This window comes from Zalophus californianus, chromosome 10 (genome assembly GCF_009762305.2).
Source record: "Zalophus californianus isolate mZalCal1 chromosome 10, mZalCal1.pri.v2, whole genome shotgun sequence".
Lineage (NCBI taxonomy): Eukaryota > Metazoa > Chordata > Mammalia > Carnivora > Otariidae > Zalophus > Zalophus californianus.
In genome coordinates, this window is record NC_045604.1 from 36,115,203 (window position 1) to 36,137,874 (window position 22,672).

General features: G+C 35.5%; 1 protein-coding gene across 3 annotated transcripts in view; it reads left to right on the plus strand.

The window, feature by feature from the left end:
- Positions 1–21,080, plus strand: part of SYT14 (synaptotagmin 14) — a 202,004-nt gene extending 180,924 nt beyond the window's left edge. For 2 of the 3 annotated variants that reach the window (XM_027612129.2, XM_027612126.2), the window contains 2 exons: positions 14,247–14,436; positions 18,310–21,080. In XM_027612129.2, the coding sequence (XP_027467930.1) occupies positions 14,247–14,436; positions 18,310–18,623 (504 nt within the window). In that variant the 3' untranslated portion in view covers positions 18,624–21,080. Of the gene's footprint in view, positions 1–14,246; positions 14,437–17,010; positions 17,068–18,309 lie in introns of all 3 variants that reach the window. The other variant, XM_027612128.2, reaches the window with a different exon arrangement.
- The last annotated feature ends 1,592 nt before the right edge of the window (positions 21,081–22,672 follow it).

The window sequence follows — 22,672 nt, forward strand, 5'->3', positions numbered from 1 at the left end:
GAGGGTTCTAGAGGGGAGGGGGTGGGGGGATGGGTTAGCCTGGTGATAGGTATTAAAGAGGGCATGTACTGGATGGAGCGCTGGGTGTTATGCACAAACAATGAATCATGGAACACTATATCAAAAACTAATGATGTAATGTATGGTAATTAACATAAAAAATTTTTTTAAATAAAAAAATTAAAAAGAAGAACGTTGAATTCAAAGGAAGAAGTAAGACGGAAGAACTGATGGTGAGCCAAGAGATTGTTAAACACTTAGAAAATTGAAATAAGCAGAGATAGATCAAGCAGAAAAATACAAGTAAGGATATGGCAGATTTGAGTAACACTTAACAAGTCTGTTTTATATATGAGACCTCTACTTAATAAATGTAAGCATATGTAGAGCAGTTACAAATGTCAACCATATGCTAAGCCACAAAGGAAGTCTCCACAAATATCAAAGAATCAATATCATATAAATAAACTTCTTTGACCACATTGCAATGAAATTAGAAATTCATTCAACATATATCTATTGCACACATACTTTGCCAGACATTGTTCTAGTTATTTGGTGTACATTAATGAAAAACAGAAATAAATTTTGACCTGCATGGAACTTAATTGTGGGGGAGGGGGGAGAGAGAGACAATAACCATAAGAAATATAATAAGTATACAGCATACAAGGTTATGAGTATTATGGGGGGAAAAAGAAACAGGATGAGCAGAATCAAGAATGCTAGTGGGAAAGGATAGGTGTAATTTTATATATATTTTTTAAGTTTTTTAAATTCCAGTTAGAAACATACAGTGTAATATTACTTTCAGGTGTACAGTATAGTGATTCACCCCTTCCATACAACACTCGGTGCTCATCACAACAAGTGCCCCCCTGAATTCCCATCACCTGCCCATCCCCCAACCCATCTCCCTTCTGGTAACCATCAGTTCTCTATAGTTAAGGGTCTGTTTCTTTATTTGCCTCTCTCTCTCTTTTTCCCTTTTACTCATTTGTTTTGTCTCTCACATTCCACGCATGCGTGAAGTCATATATTTGTCTTTCTCTGACTGACTTTATCTCGCTTAGCATAATACTCTACCTCCATCCATGTTGTTGCAAATGGTAACATTTCATTCTTTTCTATGGCTGAGTAATATTCCACTATACATATATATTATATATAACATACACATACACACATGTACATATACACCACATCTTCTTTATCCATTCATCGATCAGTGGACACTTGGGCTATTTCCATAATTTGGCTATTGTAGATAATGCTGTTATAAACATAGGGATGCTTGTATTTATTTGTTATATACAAGAATTCTTGTATTTATTTGTTAAATACATAGTAGTGCAATTGCTGGATCATAGGTTAGTTCTGTTTTTAACTGTTTGAGGCACCTCCATACTGTTTTCCAGAGTGGCTGCACCAGCTTGCATTCCCACCAACAGTGTAGGAGGGTTCCCCTTTCTCCGCATCCTTGCCAACACCTGTTGTTTCTTGTGTTGTTGGTTTTAACCATTCTGACAGGTGTGAAGTGATATCTCATTGTAGTTTTGATTTGCATTTCCCTGATGATAAGTGATGATGAGCATCTTTTCATGTGTCTGTTGGCCATCTGTATGTCCTCTTTGGAAAAATGTCTGTTCATGTCTTCTGCCTACTTTTAATTGAATTATTTGGGATTTTTGATGTTGATTTATATAAGTCCTTTATATGTTTTGGATACTAACCCTTTATCAGATATGTCATTTGCAAATATCTTCTCCCATTCCATAGGTTGCCTTTTTAGTTTTGTTGATTGTTTCCTTTGCTGTGCAGAAGCTTTTATTTTAACGTAGTCCCAATAATTTATTTGTATTTTGTTTCCCTTGCCTCAGGAGACCTGTCTAGAAAGAAGTTGCTGCCTGTGTTCTCTTCTAGGATTTTGATGGCTTCACATTTAGGTCTTTCATCCATTTTGAACTTATTTTTGTGTATGGTGTAAGAAAGTGGTCCAGTTTCATTCTTTTGCATGTTGCTTCCAGGTTCTCCACACCGTTTGTTGAAGAGACATTCTTTTTCCCATTGGATATTCTTTTCTGTTTTATCATAGATTAATTGACCATATATAATTGTGGGTTCATTTCTGGGTTTTCTGTTCTGTTGATTATGTGTCTATTTTTGTGCCAGTACCATACTGTTTTGATTACTACAGCTTTGTAATATCACTTGAAGTCTGGAATTGTGATGCCTCCACCTATATTTTTCTTTTCTTCTTCAAGGTTGCTTTGGCTATTCCAGGCCTTTTGTGGGTCCATACAAATTTTAGGATTGTTGGTTCTAGCTCTGTGGAAAATGCTGTTGGTATTTTGATAGGAATTGCGTTAAATATGTTCATTGCTTTTGGTAGTGTAGACATTTTAACAATATTTGTTCCTCCAATCCATGAGCATGGAATGTCTTTCCATTTCTTTGTGTTATCTTCAATTTCTTTCATCAGTGTTTTATAGTTTTCAGAGTACAGAGTACAGCTTTGGTTAGGTTTATTCCTAGGTATCTTACTGTTTTTGTTGCAATCATAAATAGGATTGATATCTTAATTTCTCATTCTGCTGCTTCATTATTGATGTATAGAAATGCAACAAATTTCTGTACATTAATTTTGTATCCTGCAACTTTACTGAATTCGTGTATCAGTTCTAGCAGTTTTTTTGTGGAGTCTTTCAGGTTTTCTATATATGGTATCAAGTCATCTGCAGGTAGTGAAAGTTTTATTTCTTCCTTACTGATTTGGGTGCCTTTTATTTCTTTTTGTTGTCTGATTGCAATGGGTAGGACTTCCAGTACTGTGTTGAATAAAAGTGGTGAGACTGGACATCCTATCCTGTTTCTGACCATAGAGGAAAAGCTCTCAGTTTTTCCCCATTGAAGTTGATATTAGCTGTGGGTTTTTCATAAATGGATTTTATTATGTTGAGGTATGGTCCCTGTAAAGCTCCTTTGTTGAGGGTTTTTATCATGAATGGTTGTTGTACTTTGTCACGTGCTTTTTATGAATATATTGAAATGATCATATGGTTCTTATCCTTTCTTTTATTAATTTGATGTATCATGTTGATTGATTTGTAAATATTGAACCACTCTTGCAACCAAGAAATCTAACTTGGTCGTGGTGAATAAATTTTTTAATGTATTGTTGCATTCAGTTTGCTAATACTTTCTTGAGAATTTTTGCTTCTCTGTTCATCAGGGACCGTGGCCTGTAGTACTCTTTTTTAGTAGTGTCTTTATCTGCTTTTGGTATCAGGATAATGCTGGCCTCATAGAATGAATTTGGAAGTTTTCCTTCCTTTTCTGGGTTTTTTTTTTTTTTTTTTTTTTTTTTTTTTGGAATAGTTTGAGAGGAGTAGGTATTAACTCTTCTTTAAATGTTTGGTAGAATTTGCCTATGAGGCCATCTGGTCCTGGACTTTTGTTTGTTGGGAGTATTTTGATTACTGATTCATTCCTTTGCTCGTTATCAGTCTCTTCAGGTTTTCTATTTCTTCCTGTTTCAGTTTTTGTTTCTAAGAACTTACCCGTTTCTTCTAGGCTGTCCAATTTGTTGGCATATAGTTTTTCACAATATTCTCATAATTGTATTTTTGTGATGTTGGTTGTTATTTCTCCGCTGTTGTTTGTGATTTTATTTATTTGGGTCCTTTCTCTTTTCTTCTTGATAAGCCTAGCTAGAGGTTTATCAATTTTATTCATTTTTTCAAAGAACCAGCTCTTGGTTTCAAAGATCTGTTCTTTTTTTTTTTTTAAGATTTTTATTTATTTTTTGATAGAGGCATTGAGAGAGGGAACACAAGCAGGGGGAGTGGAAGAGGGAGGAGCAGGCTTCCCTGGTGAGCAAGGAGCCCGATGTGGGGCTCGATCCCAGGACCCTGGGATCATGACCTGAGCCGAAGGCAGACATTAAACGACTGAGCCACCCAGGTGCCCCTCAAAGATCTGTTTATTGTTTCTTTTAGTTTCTATATCATTTATTTCTGCTTTAATCTTTATTATTTCCTTCCTTCAGCTGGCTTTAGGCTTTGTTTGTTGTTCTTTTTCTAGCTCCTTTAGGTATAAGGTAAGGTTGTTTATTTGAGATTTTTCTTGCTTCTTGAGGTAGGCCTGTATTGCTATATACTTCCCTCTTAAGACTGCTTTTGCTGCATTCCAGAAGTTTTGGACCATTGTGTTTTCATTTTCATTTGTTTCCATGTACTTTTTAAATTTCTTCTTTGATTTCCTGGTTGACCCATTCGTTGCTTAGTAGCATGTTTAACCTCCATGTATTTTTGTCTTTCCAGATTATTTTTGTGGTTGACTTCTAGTTTCATAACGTTGTGGTCAAAAAAGGTGCATGGTGTGACTTCAGACTTTTTGAATTTGCGGAGGCCTGTTCTGTGACCTAATATATGATGTATTCTGGAGAATGTTCCATGTGCACTTGAAAAAATGTGTATTCTACAGTTTTAAGATGAAATGTTCTGAATGTATCTTTTTAAGTCCATCTGGTCCAGTGTGTCCATTGTTTTCTTGTTAATTTTCTATTTGATTGATCTGTTCATTGATGTAAGGGGGGTATTAAAGTCCCCTCCTGTTACTGCATTATTATCAATTAGTTCCTTTATGTTTGTTATTAATTGTTTTATATATTTGGGTGCTCCCATGCACTGGGTACATAAATATTTACAATTGTCCTATTTTCCTGTTGTATTGTCCCCTTTATAAAATGGTATCTTTGTCTCTTCTTACAGTCTTTGTTTTAAAGTCTGGTTTGTCCAATATGAGTATTGCTGCTGTGGCTTTCTTTTGACATCCATTTGCATGATGGATGTTTCTCCACCCCCTCACTTTCAATCTGTAGGTGTCTTTAGGTCTAAAGTGAGTCTCTTGTAGGCAGCATATAGATGGATCCTGGTTTTTTATCCATTCTGACAGCCTGTGTCTTTCGATCGGAGCATTTAGTCCATTTACATTCAGAGTAATCATTGATAGATATATGTATTTATTGAAATTTTATTTGTTTTGTCATTTCTGAAGATTTTCTCTGATCCTTTCTTATCTTTCATGTTTTGTTGATTTTCTTTAGTGATATATTTGGATTTCTTTTTCTTTATATTTATTAGTGGTTTTTGATAAATGTTTACCTTTAGGTTTGTATATAACGTCTCCTGCAAATAGCAGTCTATATTGAGTTGATGGTCATTCAAGTTTGAACCCATTTTTTCTCCTCTTCCCCCGATGTTTTAGGTGTATGTTATTATATTTTATATGCTTTTTTGTGTGTGAGTTCCTCGACTGATTTTTACAGAAATATTCATTTTTACTGCTTTTGTGTTTCCTGCCTTTATACTGTCACTTTTGGTGTCAAGGAGGTATAATTTTAAATAAGAGGTAGGATAAAGCTCATTGGGAGTGTAACATGTGAGCAAAGGACTTGGAAGCAAGGAGTAGTTAGCCATGTGCATATCTGGGGAAGGAACATTGCAAGCAGATGGAACAGCCAATTCTGAGCGCTCAGAGTATGTGTGTTGTTAAAAGGAATAGCAAGGAGGCCTATTCAGCTAGAACTCCATGATTATGGACTACCGTATTAGGAGGTGAGGTAAAAGAGGCAATCTCCTACCTCTTCTATCCCCTAAATCTGTATATTTGGATACTCAAATGAACAAACAAAAAAACTTTCTAAATTAACTGAGTCAGAAGAAAAAACATAATGGAAATTAGAAATAGTTAGAATCAAACAAATGAAAACACTATTAAATTTGTATGGTGCAGCTATAACAGTAGTAGAGGGAAATGTATAGCCTTAAATGTATTTGCAAGAAGATAAGAAAGCGTGCACATTCTTCCACAAGAAGTTTGAAATGAAAAACAAATTATTGTAAGAAGAATAGTAAAGAGGTTTAACAAAAACAAAAGTTGTTTTTTTGAAATTACTAATATAATAGGTAAACCCCTGGAAATGTTTATCAGGAAGGAAAAAGAAACGGTATGTTAAATGAAAAGGAGGACATAATCACTAATTCAGTGGAAATTTCTTTTTTTTTTAAAGATTTTATTTATTTGAGAGAGAGAGAAAGCACACAAGCGGGGGGAGGAGCAGAGGGGGAGGGAGAGAATCTCAAGCAGACTCTGAGCTGAGCCCAGAGCCCCATGTGGGGCTCGATCCCACGATCCTGAGATCATGGCCTGAGCCAAAATCAAGAGTCGGGTGCTTAACTGACTGAGCCACCCAGGTGCCCCTCAGTGGAAATTTTAAAATCATGAGGAGAATAACTCTAGGAAAACAAACTTGAAAACTTTTTGGAATGAGCAAGTTTCTTGAAAAATACAAATTTCTAAAAAGTGATTTAGGGATCATAGAAAACATGAAAAGACTTATTACCATTAAGAAATTCAATCAGTAGAAAGATTCTCATAAAAGAAAGAAAAAAAAAAAGATGGTTGAACTTCAGAGGCAAGTTTTACCCAGCTTCAGTGAAGAAATAACTCTCCCAGAATAATGCCTATTGATGAAAAACATATATGTGTATGTATATGATTACATATGCATATGTGCATAAGTGTATATATATTTTGTGCAATTCAACTTAACAATGTCTGATTTGGGATTTCTGCATATATGTTTATAAGTGAGATTGGCTTATAATTTTCTTGTGTTGTTCTTTTCTAGTCGGTGTCAAAATTATGCAAGTCTCAAAAGAGAAGCTGGCTACTTTTCCTTTGCATCCTCTGAGAGGTTTATATGGCATAGGAGTTAGCTGAGAGCATGAGAAAAATCTATGAACTTTATAAAGCAATCTTACAAGCATATATACAGGAATGTCAAGTATGCTCCTATTGAACACAGCAAGAAAAATAACGTGCACTTGTGTGCATACACGTATATACTTACATATACATCTTAATCGAAGCGGGAATTTTGCATGACCATTTCCACATAATACTGTAGTCAAGTATTGATAATATAAAATATTTTGTTTCTGTTTGTTTTACAATTAATTTTCCTGATATCTTAAACTTATCAATGCATTAAGTTTTCAGTGTTAATATGAGAAAAACTTTGTGAAAGAGAAAGTGAGAATTTACTACTTCTTCTTTCACTCTGCATTACCTAACGTGAATGTCAGAGTTGTGCTCCAGGAGTAGAGTAATAGTCCCTTCCGCTGAGCCATCTTTTCCTCCTCCGTGGCTCTTGCAAGGCTGAGGACTGCAGAGCCAACCCAGCAAAGAGCATGAGGGAAGTAGTCACAGCGCACGAGCAGCTCCTCCATAACGCAGGTGATAGTCCTCACAGAGGGCCAAACGACCTAGCATCCACACCTTCCCCTTGTGGCCCCAGTTCCCAGATGTTGCTTGGGAGACCGAGCTGCCCCTGTGCTTCTGATGAAGCGACTTTATCCCACAGCCCCGGAATCAAATCTCGTGGGCCCTAACTCCTAAGTTCTGGGGTTTGGCTTGAAGCAGTCAGGATGCTGTCTCCCTCTTTCCTACAACACTCAGAACTGCAGAAAACGATCTGGCAACTAGGAGGGAAGAGTCTTCCTGAGAATAAACCAAACTTGGGGAACACACCCACAAAATGGACAAGGAGAACTCGTTCCTCCTGACCTGGGTTAAGTGTGGATCAGTGAGTACCTGAGGCTACCTCCTTACTAACTGTTGGAGTACGGAGGCCAATACATTCCCTTGAGCTGCTTCAGCTAGTCAAAGCTGGAGATCCTGGCCCTGGCAACTGAAAGGATCCTGATTCCAACAGTACTCTGATATTTAAGCTATCCACCCATCCCCAGCTCACTCGTACGTTGTCCTTTGGGGTCACTTGGTAGCTCTACCACTACTCAAATACAGAATGCTTCTCCTTCACACTGGATTGGGGAGGGAGCGGGGCAAGACTCGGAGCAGTTACGGCGGTTCTTGCTTTCTCTTCCCTGAAATTGCCTCTGGTTATCTCCTCCTTCCCTAGCCTGAGAGAAGTTGAGAACCTTGGGTTTGGGAAGGGGCCCTGAGGAGGGAAGGTGCTGCAGCAGGTGACTTCCCTCTTGTCACACTGCGGCACCTTCCGCATCCTCGTTGCCCCATTTCCAGAAAAGTGTAATGGAAGCATTTCGTGTGTAAATTACGTTAAAAGCCAGAGACTATCTTCCAGCCACAGTGAAAACAAATTCAACAAACTATTCAAATTTATAGTAATTATCATTGCACAGCTCAGCAGTTTTACCTTAAAAATACTGACTGTAAGTGTTTACAAGTAAGGTAGAATCAATTTAGTATTAATAAAAAGCCCAGTACATTTCCTTAATAGGAATTATGTTGTATTTTTAATCTTACAGGTTTTTTCCTCTATATTTTCAAGTTCCCACCTAATTTTAACCTATTAGCTCCATTAAGGACATGTAGGGGGTGTCATAACCACTAATTCTGCTTGTAAACATTATATAGAGTTTACTCATTTCTCTGAAAAATTCAATAGACTTCTTTCTACTTTCACAGAATTGCTTATAATCCTGACCCTAGGGCAGAGGACTCAGGGGGGAGGAGAGGAAGTATTAAAAAGAAAAAAAAAAACCTATGTTAGATGGAAAGAAGATACACTTTTACTTTGGGGAGCCTGTGGGACTATTCCTTTAAGTAACCTAATTATGATTGGGATTTGTTTGACTTTGGGTTAATCACCTGCAGTTACTGCAACCTAGGCAAGCCCCAGTTATAAATTAATGAAGGGGTCTGCAGAGAGAGGAGAGATTCCTGAGTATACATCGAATGGAGCAGCATGCCCTGAGGAACAATCAGAGGAAAGATGCCACTGGAGTATAAAGGATCTGTATTTAATTTGCCTTTCCTGCTGTTGGTCCATATATATAGTTATTCCACACTGTTTCTGTTGTTTTCCACAATCTCCTTGGACTGCCACACGCCCATGCCAGCCTCGGAGGGACCTTACACCGATGGTGGTGGGAAGGTCATGAAATGGGCACTTTTTCTAAGGGGCCAAATAAATTCAGAATGAATTCCTTTAGACAGTAGTGTTTTTGTGTTTTGTGTTTTGTGTCTTTTGTGTTTTGTTTTTCTCTTTAACACTACTATATTTCACAGGGCTTCCTGAAATAGAATGTGATCACCAAGGATCTTATCACTCTTGCTTTTTTGTCGGGCTTGGAGACAAGGACATTTTTTGCAGCAGTAAAGTGAGGACAGGAGTTGGCTGTTTTCCTCAGAAGCAAGAAAGGCCTTTCCCAGGACTTTCTTGGTACATCACTTTGTTGCTCAAAATTGGCAATATGACCTCTGCGTTAATAAGAAAATATTAGATTCACATGTTATTATCTGACAGTAGGTTAATGTGAAAAATACTGTATTATGAAAAATGTATTTCACAATATTCTAACAGATGCTGCTAGTATAATAGCCTAATGTAGCAAATGCACCAAATGTGCTTGAGCATGTTTTTGACACTATTTTCATAAGTGATGATATATCCTAATTGAAACTTACTAAAATTATGTTTTCTCCTCCAACTGTCATGAAAACATACCAAACTATGTGTTTTGTGTACCCATGATTTAGGAATATAAGATGTATATTCCTTTTGGCTTTCTCCTCTGTGATTTAGAGTTAGATTTGAAAATATGAGATTTTATCCCTCCGAATACTAGTCCAGTGAGTTAATTCACTTCCCAGGTATGCATTAGTTATCCTTAATCACTTATAAAGCCAACCGTAGACTTGAAGATTTGTATAAAACATTTTTAGATTTTTTTAAATTTGAAAAATCTGCATCTAAAATGTTTTAAATCTAGAAACCCATTATAGAAAATAGTGTTATCTTTTTTTGAACTTGTGGAGTTAATTCCCTTAGGAATCTGAAGAGAAAGTTCTAAATATTTATTTTTATCACCATACATTAATTTGTGTATATATTGTGTCCTTGTATTATGTAATTCTTTCATTAAGCCTTTTATCTTTTGAAATCCAACACACATTAGAAAAATGTGAAAAACAGGGGCACCTGGGCGGCTCAGTCGGTTAAGGATCTGCCTTCAGCTCAGGTCATGATCTCAGGGTCCTGGGATCAAGCTGCTTCTCCCTCCCCTTTGCCATTTCCCCTGCTTGTACGTGCACTCTCTCTCAAATAAATCAATAAAATATTTTTTTAAAAAAAGTATGAAAAACAAAAATGTACAACCCATGTAAACTGCAATCCAGGTCAAGAAGTAAATGTTACCAGTACCCCCAGATAACCCCCTCATCCCCTTCCCAATCACTGTACCTTCTCTCCCCACCCCTAGAGTTAACCACAATTTTGACTTTTACATTGATCACTTTCTTGCTCCTATTCATGCATTTGAAATACTATGGTTTAGTTTTATCTGGTCTTTGGTTTTTGGTTTTGTTTTTTTGTTGTTGTTGTTGTGGTTGCTGTCTTTGAAATTTACACAAATGGAGTTAATACAGCCAAGTATCTTTTTAGGTTCAACATTTTTCACTCGAAGTTCTGTTTGTAAATGTAGTTATAATCAGTTTTCATTGCTGTGGAATGTGTACAGTATTGTTGCTGTATTATATGAACTCACCACAAATTATCCATTCTGCTGTTTGGGGCTCTTGGGAACAATGCTGCTATGGACATTCTTTCGTATATCTTTAGATATGACATATCACATATTTCTGATGGGTGTATATTGGCAGGTCATAAGGTATATGTGTTTTTAACCTTTTTAAAAGCCATGTTTCTTTACCACCAGAGGGCTCTTTCAAGTTCCCATTGCTCTGTGTCCTAGCCACACTATTATTTCAACCTCTCTGTTGTATAGGGATACCTCATGGTTTTCATTTCCATTTCCCTCATTACTAATAAAGTTGAACAACATTTCATATATTCATTGGCTATTCTGTAAAGTTGCTGTTCAAGTGTCTGGCTCTTTTTATACTGTGTTGTCTTTTTATTATTTGATTTATAAGTGTTCTTTGCATATTCTGGATTTGAGCTGATTGTGCAGTGTATGTGTTGTAGACCTCTCTCACACCTGGTTGTTTGCCTTTTCACAATCCTAAAAGATTCTGCTGAAGCTCAGAAATGCTTAATTTTAACATTTTCAGATTCATCAAGATTTCCTTTATGATTCTGTCCTCTATAGGAAGTCTTTCCCTACCCTGAGATCATGAATATAATCCCCTATGTTAACATATGGATTTATCATTTTGCTTTTCGTACTTAAATTCACAATTGACTTTTTGGTATGTTTTGAGGTAGGGGTTAATTTTCATTTATTTCTGGATGGATAATCAATTGTCTTAACACTATTCATTAAAAAGATGATCCTTTCCCCACTGCTTTGTAGTTCCACCCTTGTTGTAAATTAAGTGTCTGTTATGCCTTGGTTAATTTGTGGGCTTTCTATTCTGTTAGTGTATTTTACATTGTTTTTGTCACATAATCTTAAATAATGTAGCTTTATGATAAATTTTGATACTCAGTAGAACAGGGCATTCTACTGTATTAATTTTTATTTTATTATTTTATTGTGGTAAGAACATTTAACATGATGTCTACCCTTTAACAAATGTCTAAGTGTACAATACAATATCGTTAATTATAGGCACTACATTGTACAGCAGATCTCTAGAACTTATTTATCTTGGATACTGTAACTATCTACTCATTGAGCAGCGACTCCCCATTTTCCCTCCCTCACCCTTTGACCACCGACATTCTGTTCTCTGCTTCTGTGGTTGTGACTATTTGACATATTTCATATAAGTAGAATCATGCAGTATTTGTCTGTGTCTGGCTTATTTCACTCAGCATCACGTCCTCTAGGTTCATCCATGTTGTCACATTTCCTTCTTTTCTAAGGCTGAATAATACTGCGTTGTATGTATAGACCGCAAGCACTTCAGGACTAGCTTGTCAGGCTCCACAAAGAAACCTGTTGAGATTTCAACTGTTACTGCATTTCATCTGTAGATCAGTTTAGAGATGATATTACAGAATTGGGCTTTCTGATACATTACCATAGTATATCTGTGTAGCACTTCTCAGTTTGCCTCTATTCACAGTTTTCTATGTAGAGGCCTCACGTATCACTTGTACATTTATTCCTAGATATTTGATATCTTATGCTCTAATAAATGCTAATTAAAACAATTTTTTTTCAATTTTTATTTTAAGTGGGCTCCACACCCAGCGTGGGGCTTGAACTCATGACCCTGAGACCAAGGAGTCGCTCACTCTTATCAACTAATCCAGCCAGGCGGCCCTAAATGCTATTTTTGAATAAATTTTATTTTTAGATTTGTCGCTGGTGTATAGCAATGTATGGACTTAAAATTTTTACCTTTGTATGCAATTGTAATTCATCTGTGGACTTTAGATTTCTTTTGTACCTAATTACATAATCTGCACCTGAGGACAGTTTTATCTCCTCCCCTTCCAAATCATTATACCTTTTATTGCATCGAGCTGCATTGCATTTAGTAAGGCTAGGACTTTCACTGGCTGGAATCTCCACTACAGTGTTGACTAGAAGTGGTAATAGTTGGAAACATTCCAAAATTTTTCTATTAAGTATGATGTTACATGTTGCTAGATTTGGTTTGCTAATCATTTAATTTAGATTTTTAAATCTAAGTTCATGAAAGAGAAAATTCTGTAATTTTTTTTCATAATGTCCTTGTCAGGCTTTCACTTTAAGGTTTTGCCAGATTCTGAAAGTAAACTGGAGAGTGTTTCCTCTTTTCCTACTATCTGGAAGAGTTTTCATAAAACTAGCAGTATTCATTAGAATTCACCAGTGAAGCCTTCTAGCTAAAGTTATTTAGTTTTGTATTTTGTTTGTTTTGGAAAGGTTTTTAATTATAAATTCAATCTCTTCAGTAACACTGTTCAGATATTCTATTTCTTCTTGTGTGCATCTTCGTTAGTTATGGTTTTCTAGGAATCTGTCCATTTCATCAGAATTTCAAATTTGTGGGAAAAAAAGTTGTTTTTACTATCCTTTTATGTTTTTGTGGTCTATAGCATATGTAGTGATGTCTCCTTTTTCATTCCTGATTCCTGATATTTATTATTCATGCCTTCTCTTTCTTCTTAAATTGGACTCTCTAACGTTTATCTATTTTTATTACTCTTTTCAGATAATTTGTTTTCATTATCATTTAGTTACCATGGGTTATTTCCAAACATATAGGGATTGTTTTCTTTACTATGAGATAGTTTTGATTTCTAGCTGATTAAAAGACCTATTCTCAATGATTTCTGCCATTTGAAAATCTTCACCGTTTGCTTCATTTTTTATAAATAGTTTTGTAAAAATACCACTGCGTGCTTAAGAAGATGTGTATTTCATAATTGTGGGGTATGCTGTTCTACATATTACCATTACGTCAATTTTGCTTATTGTGATCTTCAAATCTTCTACATATTTACTGTGTTTGTCTGTTTGGTCTGTTACTAAAAGAAAGTATGCTAAAGTCATCCCCACTGGTTGTAGATTTGCCTGTTTCTCTTTCTAGTTCTGACAATTTCTGCTTTCTATATTTTGAGCCCATGTTACTTAATACATGCAAATTTGGACCTATTTTACCTTCCTGGTAAATTGAAAGTTTAAATTGAGTTTATCTCTTCATCTCTAGTAATGGTTATTACTTTAAAGCTATCCTTGACTGATATTAATGTAACTACAATTTTCTTTTAGTTATTATTTGCACGATAAATAGTTTCCCATCCTTTTCAACTTTCTGTTTCTCAGTGTTTTACATTATTGACTTATAAATAGCACATAGTTTTATTTATTTAATCAGAGTTTACCAATCTTTGTCATTAAAGACACAGTGAAGACATTTACACTTATTGTAATTGAGTCTGAGTCTGTGTCAATCTTTAAAGGTTAAGTCTTTAAACAACAATTTTTCACATTCCAAAAATAGTTCTTTAACACCTATGATTGTAAGAAATTTATCCTCTCTGATTTGTATATAAATGTGTAGGGATTTATGAAACCTTCTCATGTCCTATTATTTCTTTGACTGCTATATAATGAAAAGAGATCCAGGGACTAAAATACACTAAGAACAACATTTCTAGTATAGTGTTTTGGGAATTTTGCCTGCAGCTCTTGTCCTTATTGTGATTTACCTAATTCCAATAACACAGCATTAACGATGTATCTCTCTTAATATATCTTTTTTACAAAATACTATAGAGATTTCATTCTTGATTACAGGGCTGTGACTCCCAAATGAGTGTGTCAGAAATGTCCTGTAGTGAAAGTACATCCTCATGTCAGTCTCTTGAACATGGCTCGGTTCCAGAAATTCTCATTGGCCTGCTTTATAATGCCACAACTGGAAGACTATCAGCAGAAGTGATAAAAGGCAGCCACTTCAAAAACTTGGCAGCAAACAGACCACCCAGTGAGTGAAAAAAAAATGTTTTAATGCTTATGTTTTCTGCACTTACAGGACTCTGAGTGTTAGGGGCCTCAATCCTATCATTTAGTCTTAACTGATCAAAATGAAATGGTATAATCATCAGCTAATCTGTTTCATGTTTTCTATTTCCAGTCATTTGGGAAGTAGAAAAATTTGAAATTCAAAATATTGTAAGGTGACAAGACTTTTAATTTTTCACAGTGTCTACTGAATAAATTATCCCTATCGTAGCCATTATCTTCCAATGCTAGAAAAAGTTACAGAGTTTTTTAAAGTTAGTAATATTCCACAGATATGGTCAAGCATATGTATGGCTGTTGGCGTCAACTGAAGAATGATGTGGTGTTTTCTGTCTGCATGCAGTACTGTGAACTAATGTTAATAATTCTGTATTTTTTCTCTTTTCTCTGTTAAGATAATTTAAGAAGAAACTGTTTCTTCACACTTTTCCTCCTTTAACATTATAAATTTGTACTGCCAGCGAGTCTTCTTAAATGGCTTGGCTTTGCCTTTACCAGGACAAATAGAATAAGGAGTAGTTTGATATTTCCCCTAGATGCAAGGAGAGGAAAACAAGATGGGGCACTGTGCCCGCTCTATATGCCTGTCACTCCTCCCTCCTTATCTCTCTGCCCGCTCGTGGGGGTGGAGGCATCTTATGGGAGTGCGGAGAGATCGTCGCTCACTAGACCTCCAAAATCGTTTGTCGATATCTGTAGGAATAAGTTGGGAACGTAACAGCTTCTTTATACTCCTCTGAAATTAAAGCTGTTAGTGTCCTAAGCTAAAAAAGTTGAAAGGAAATCTTGAATAGTAATGGCCACCTTAAATTTACTTAAAGATTTCTCACAGACTTGCTTAAAGCCATTTTTTACTCAGAGTCTCAAATAATTATTGGAGGGGAAACTTTTTGCTCCCTTGAATTAAATTAATTCATTTACCTCCAGATGTCTTCAACATTGTCTTCTTAATTCAAGTGAAAAGTCACAAAAATATATTTGTTTTCCCTAAGTAATATTGGAAACCTTGCTTCTTACAGATATCATGCAATGTATCTATTCCTGAATTAAAAGTCAGAAGGCCAAAATTATGTGTGTTCTTCTACCCTTGGATGAGTAACCCAACTCCCCTAAGTCTGTTTCCTCATATGTAAAATTGAGGTTGTGTCTGTCACAGGGTAACTGTGAGACTCAAATCAGATAAAGGTGCATAAAAGAAGGATGGAATTATTATTGTCCCCTTTCTCCTTTCAGAAGGAAGAATTCAGAGGGAGGAAAGAAGCAATTACTAGAATAAACAGCTTTGGAAGTGGGACCTGGGTTCTCTTTATGGATACATACTTAGAATGCAAACTCAAATGGCCTGGGAAGTAACTTAAATGAACAAACTTGGCAGGTGAAAGATAAGGAGCATGGGGAGTCAGTGACAAATGCAAGCGTGCATACCCTGCCTCGAGACATTCAGAGTCAAAACTTCTGAACACTGTAACGGATAAACAAAATATTATGTGGGGTTACGTCCAGCCAGCAGCTCTCAGCTTGCCATTCCTGCTTTAGCTAACAGTTTGATTTTTTGACAAATATTTAGCTTGAGATGCTAAAAGCTAGCAGAATGGAATGATATGCCTGCCTTTCTGTCCTTGCTTGTATCCACTCTGATAGAAACAGAGAAACCAGAACTAAAATGAAGAGAGGGGGGTGAAGGCAGGGTGGATAATAAACAGGTTGAGAGATTAGCATCCACAACTTAGAGTAGGTGTTTTCAGGTTAAAGAGTAAGTTAGAGCAATTTCCATTATTTTAGAATTAGATCTGCAGTATCAGGGTGGTTAATGGTGTTAGCTGGGAGGCAGCTAGTAGGTAAATATAAGTCAACATTAAAATTAATTGTATGTAAATAAAATCTTAAAAAAATAAAATTGTATGAAGTGGCGTATTTATACAGTAAAATATAATAGAGTTTTATCAGTCTGTCTTATACTGTATATGTTATATAAGATTGTGACTTTTTGTATATACCTAGTTCTAGGCCTTGAACTGTGTTATCAACTGAATAATCCAAAGAAACAATGGGAACATTCAAGAGCAAAACTTTTAATAGTCCTATTTTATTTTGTTTAAACTAATTTTTTTATATTACATTGAAAGTAATAGAAGTATTTGAAATATTTACTACTGCATGGATAGACTTCAAAACTTAGCATAATAGTAGTCCTATAATGACTTTTATTCAGTCTTTTATATAGTCTGATAATTTGCATGATTCTATGTTCAATGTGCTTTAGACCAAGAGGATATCATTATAAAGATGTTCCCCCTTTAAAACAGTGTAATTTTCGTTTAAGATTACACAAGGACCTTAAAAATTCTCATTCCATGAAATTTACCCACAACCCTTTTGTTCAACCCCTCTACCTGAATTAAAATGCTAAAGTTTTGTGTTCTTCCAACTCCAGTGAACAGTGTTTCCTCTTTAATTCTAACCTTTGACCCTCTTTCACCCAACAATTGACATCTGGTCATTATTTCTTTTACTGCTTTCCACCCCCTGTTGTCAGATGGACTGTTCTGTTGTCTAAAACACTTGATAGGTGGACAGGTTTATATAATCCGAGGTGAGTTCCTGTAGAGGCTAATTGGATGTTGTCTTTTCATGCAAAAACAAAATACCCTAAAACTTGCCAGCAGTGAAGCTGTCCACCATGTTGGTTTCCAAAAAAATGCACATTTATTATCTGTGGTACTTTAAATAAAACTAACTTAGAATTTATCTCTGATTATGGATGATGGTATTCAGAGTATGTATAAAATAAGCAAAACTTTTTAAATTAAAGGTTTTATTTTTCATGTATTTTGATTCATACAATAGATATCTCATGAGAAATATTGCAATTTTCATTAAAATTAATTGAAATTTTGATATGAAGTACACATGATGGATCACCATGCTGAAGATCATTTGCATGAGTCTAAAGAACCTGAAAACACAGTTGTTTGAAGAGAGGGTTTTTCTCGCAAATAATCAGGCAATGAACTGTTATGTTTCACTTTATACACTAAACATCACATCAATTTTTTTGTAATTCATGAAAACAATTAAGAATACCATACTTTAAATTTCACATTAAATTCTGCCAAAAAAAAGAATCCTGTACTATTTATTTTAACTATCCAAAAAGCACATTAAATGTACTCTTGCATGAAACCAGGAGAAAGTTTTACTTGATTTGCTAAACTTTGAGCCCTTAATGCATTTGGCTTCATTTTGGCCCTTTTAAATGTTTTAAAAATATATTTAAAAACCACATCCATGCAGAGATTTTTTTGACATTTCATCCTAAGCTGTTTTGATGTCATCTTTGCATTCTTGTCTTCTTTTTCTCCTTACCATTTGCCTTCATTTCTATTTGTTTGTTTATTCTTATTCTCTGAAAACACAGTGGAATGCTTTACAGTGTTGTGGCTAATTGAGCTTGCTAAGTGTTTATTAATGCTATGATGTCCTGCTTAGTGAAGCTAAATGGGGATGGGGTTGGGCAGGGGTGGTAATGGGAGGTCAAGGATTGGGGGTGGGAGGGTGGAGGAAGGATTATGAGGTATACCTTTAAATTCTAACTATGACGTAGAAGTAGTGAGGTTGAGATATTATGACCCACAAAAGATTTGCATTCTCTGAACTTGTCACATTCTATAAGCATCAGCATCAAAATGGAATTCGTTGAATTTCCATTAAACATGGTATACACCATATCCTTATAAAGTATAAAGACTTCACGTTCTCAGCAAACGTCACAAGAAAGGTGTTTTGAGTTTGTTTCAAATGATATTTGTGGTATTTCTTTTTTTTTTTTCTGTAGATACGTATGTTAAATTAACTCTACTGAATTCCATGGGTCAAGAGATGTCCAAATGCAAGACATCCATCCGCAGAGGGCAGCCTAATCCAGTATACAAGGAAACTTTTGTTTTTCAAGTGGCCCTATTTCAACTTTCTGATGTGACACTCATACTGTCTGTGTATAACAAACGCAGCATGAAAAGAAAAGAGATGATAGGCTGGATTTCTTTAGGTCTGAACAGCTCTGGAGAAGAGGAGCTCAATCACTGGACTGAAATGAAAGAGTCGAAAGGACAGCAAGTGTGTAGATGGCATGCGTTACTAGAGTCATGATGAATAGGGTAACCGAGCGATTACAATCCAAGGCAGCATTATCTCTGATTGCAGCATTACTGTTTTTACCTAGTCACCATTAGAAGAGCTGTTCTTTGAAGCATCATCCTCAACATTCTACCAGAATGCGTTAAGGTCTGCGGAAAGAGCGTATAATACTGACACAAATGAAGAAAAGATGTGTCTCTGGTAGAGCTTGGGAAATGAGACACTTCATCATTATTGTTAACAGTCCTCCAGAGCTTTAAGAACATACTTTTGGTTTGAAGTTAAGTTTACTTTAGCAAAAGAGCCAGTAATTTCATGGGAAAAAAAAAATCAAAACTATAAGTGATTTTTTTAAATCTGAATTTTTAGTTGCAATGCTGTTTTAGGATCACCCTCAATGTAAACCAGGAAACACATATTTTGATTGGTTCATCCCTGGTGTTGGAAGTGTTCTTTAAGCTGAAAAGTAGGTCTCCAGCTCTATCATGAGGCATATCTAATGGTGAAGGATTTCAATTACATAGAAAATTGTTTTATTTCAGATATTTTCCCTTTGTGCACTTAGTTTCATTGTGCCTCAGTTCTTCTCAATAGCACTCAATCTCAAGTGCAAGCAAGTATTCATTTTCATAAAGGAATTTTTTTATATGTTATTTAAAAAAAAAAAAACTCATTTCTTCATTTGCCTCTGCTTTTGCCTGATCCAAAGAGACCCAGTCACTGGACTGGTCCTTTGCAAGTCTTTTAGACAGGTTGTACTGTAGAACCACGTAACTTTCTGTTGAAAGCACTTCCTGTATTCTTGTATTCCAATGTAGGAAGCTAATAGAGCAGGACTTTACTTTAAAATACTTTCAACAATTGACTCTTTAAAATTGTAGTAATGTGAAAATACGTTTTTTACAAACTAAAAGAATAGTAGATAAGCTGTTGAATATTGAAAACAGTTCAAGTTAAATAAAATGTTAATTATCTGCTCTGAGAATGGAATGACCAACACTGCATAAAGCAGGTATAGTTCCAATAAGAAACTGTTCTCTCTCTAAATCTTCTTCAGTCTTACTTCAATTTGTACTTGTGATCTAAAGACTCTCCAGTTCTCAGTTTGAATCAGAACATCATGTTAAAAACAGTTCTGAGATTCCTTATGAAATTTCTAGTGACCTGTGACTAGATTTTATGAAACTTACAGATACGTTCTTCAACGTGATGTCATCCTGTGCCTTTCATGTAAGTTACATTTGCTCATACAGCTTGAAAGTTGTATTTGCAAAATTAGGCCTTCAATTTTTATAAATGTAAAGATTCCTCAGAACAGTGTCACAAGATCTTTATTTCCTCTGAAGTATGTAAAAGTTGTATAATGTGCTAATTTTTTTAAATGGCAAGGCATTTTCATTTGTTGTTTTTATATTTAGGAACTCTTATTAATCAGGAATATTATAAGCTGTTTTCTTTTTAATTTTGCTTCTTACCCGGTATATAATTTATGCATATACTTTATTAAAATAGAATATGTTTTGTATATATGAAAAATAGATTCTTTCTTCTCTTTCTAATTTCTAATTAAACTAGACAAAAACATACTATTTACCAGTTACTAAAACGCAGCATACCATTGTTCTGAGTCCCAACTAAGCACTATATATTAGTGCTTGTTATTACACGAGGACTTGTTATTACCACAATAACAAAACTGTGCATAGACATTATTATTTCAGCTTGGCTCTACTGAAAGGCCTTAAAAGAAATCCAAAAAGACAGTGAACTCCTAATATTTTTTAGTTTAAAAAAATGGCAGCTCTATGCACTCATATACACGAATTATAAGATAAAATACAGATGCTATATTGGGTGACCTGAGGTTTAAGAATGTATGTTACAGAGTTGGATTAAAGAGAAAACCCATTCTTCTATTGTTACACTAATGAGCTTTTTCCAGGGTTGTTGTTTTTTTTATAAATGAGTTAAGTTATAAAGTTAGAATCTGTATCAAATGGTGAAATATCTCATGTACATATTTTCAGCAACAGTATGGAAAGAGATTTGAAGGGAGGTTGTCGACCTTAGTGAGAAATTGGATTTAAGCATTTCACGCAACAAGGATCTTTTCTGGCTTTGAAACAACTGACTGCATTGCTAAGAACTGGGATCTTCCTAATGGAAAGAGTTAGTCTTATTCGTAGCTGTAACAAAGCCTAATCAATAATCGAACACATTATGAGACCAGTGTGGTGCTTTCTCCTTCAGTGATGAAAAGACCTAACTAGCTGTTATTTGCTAAATCTGGTTTTCTTCAGACTCTGCCCAGAACTATGTGTGTGCTTTGGTCTATCATTACGGGGTTATCTGGTAGAGATATCAAATCCAATATGGCTTACAATTTTAAAGGTTTTTTAAGAAGGACCCTACCTCCACCCCAGCTGCCAAATCCTCAAAGATTATGAATTTATGTGTATGTGTATCTGTATACACACACACACACACACACACACACACACACACACACACACACACACTTGTAAAGGTGAAGGTGCCCTGGCTTTTTCAGATAACTAATCAGAGAAACATTTATCAAGTTTATGGATTATTTTTCTCCTCTGTATATTTACTAGAAATTATATTTGGTTTTGGGTGCTATTTACTACCATTCTCCTCCACACACAGGAAAATATGTATATTTTTATCTTGTGGATTGACACAACTTAGTGTAATTACTCCCCAAAATTTATCTATTCTTTTAGAAAAAGATTAAATAGGTCTCGAGAGACCCACTTCACTCTACTGAATCTAATGTAAAAGACAGTGCTACTGCTCTTTTGTGTGCTTAAATTTGCATGAAAGCGGAAAGGCAAAATCTTACATCTCAGCAGTTTGCAGCAAATAGGGGCCCATTGGTGGGCAGCAGGTGCTGTCTCAGAAACTTGAGCAAGACAACGCACTTTCTTATTGTTCTCTTAAAGTCCCCTAAGTTTTATAATAAAATGAGATAGTCCAAATATGGCAATTGACTGGCATTCATGGGAGCTCCTGAGCCTGGAATTACAGGCTTTATCTGTCTCCCAAATGAGCTACAGAATGTAGTTGCTTATTACTGCCCAGGAAACAAAGGGTGTTTCAAATCAGTAAAGAATTTGTTTAGTAGAATATCCTCCTACCTTTCAGAAGCTTTCTTCTATACTCTGTGTCTTCTGTACTGTCCACATTTTGTGTGAAATCCATTTATTTGTCTGTCTTCTTACTATGCATTCAGTGAATTCTCCATAATGTATTTAGTGACAAAAATAATAAATTGGACCACAATTTAAAAAAAGAAAAGCCAGTAGGAAAATATGGAAGCTACCTTGATTAGTATACACATGTTTAAGTGTAGGGCCTGGGAAGGTGATTTCATCCAGCCTAGTGCAGATAGATGCCCAGGGCTACATGTTAAATCATTTTCTTGATACCCTCATTATTTTCATTTACTTATCAGGTGAATGAGAAGCATAATCACTGATCGCAAGGGAAGACAGCATCCATAGCATAAGAGGTCATAGAATTGAGGGTGTTAAGATGAAGATGGAGACCAAATGAGATCACAGTTTTTCAAGTGAACTGAGAGGCTATTTGAAGGTATAAATTTCAGATGAAGTAAGAACAGTAGTCACCAACAAATTTTTTCCTGATATGAATAGAAATGACACAAATCCACTGGCCTAAAATTGCCGTTCACCTAGATGGACTAGATGGCCAATTCATAGAGATTTTTCTCATCGATGGTCATTACATTATTTCACACTGATAGTTCTCATCCATCAGTTTTTATTTCTTGTCGTCTTCCATTCACCACCCCCCGGCTCACCCATGGCCTGCCCTGGAGGTAGCCATCATCATCCCCACCAACCAAACTCAATATTGAGCAGACAGCTAAATATGCAATGAAACATTTTTTTAAATTAACTTTTAAAACATCATCTGTGCCCACCAAAATGTATAATAATGATGATGGTAACTGCTGTAATTTATTAAGGTCTAGCATAATAATTTATTATTTCTTTTGATTCTCACAACAATGCTAT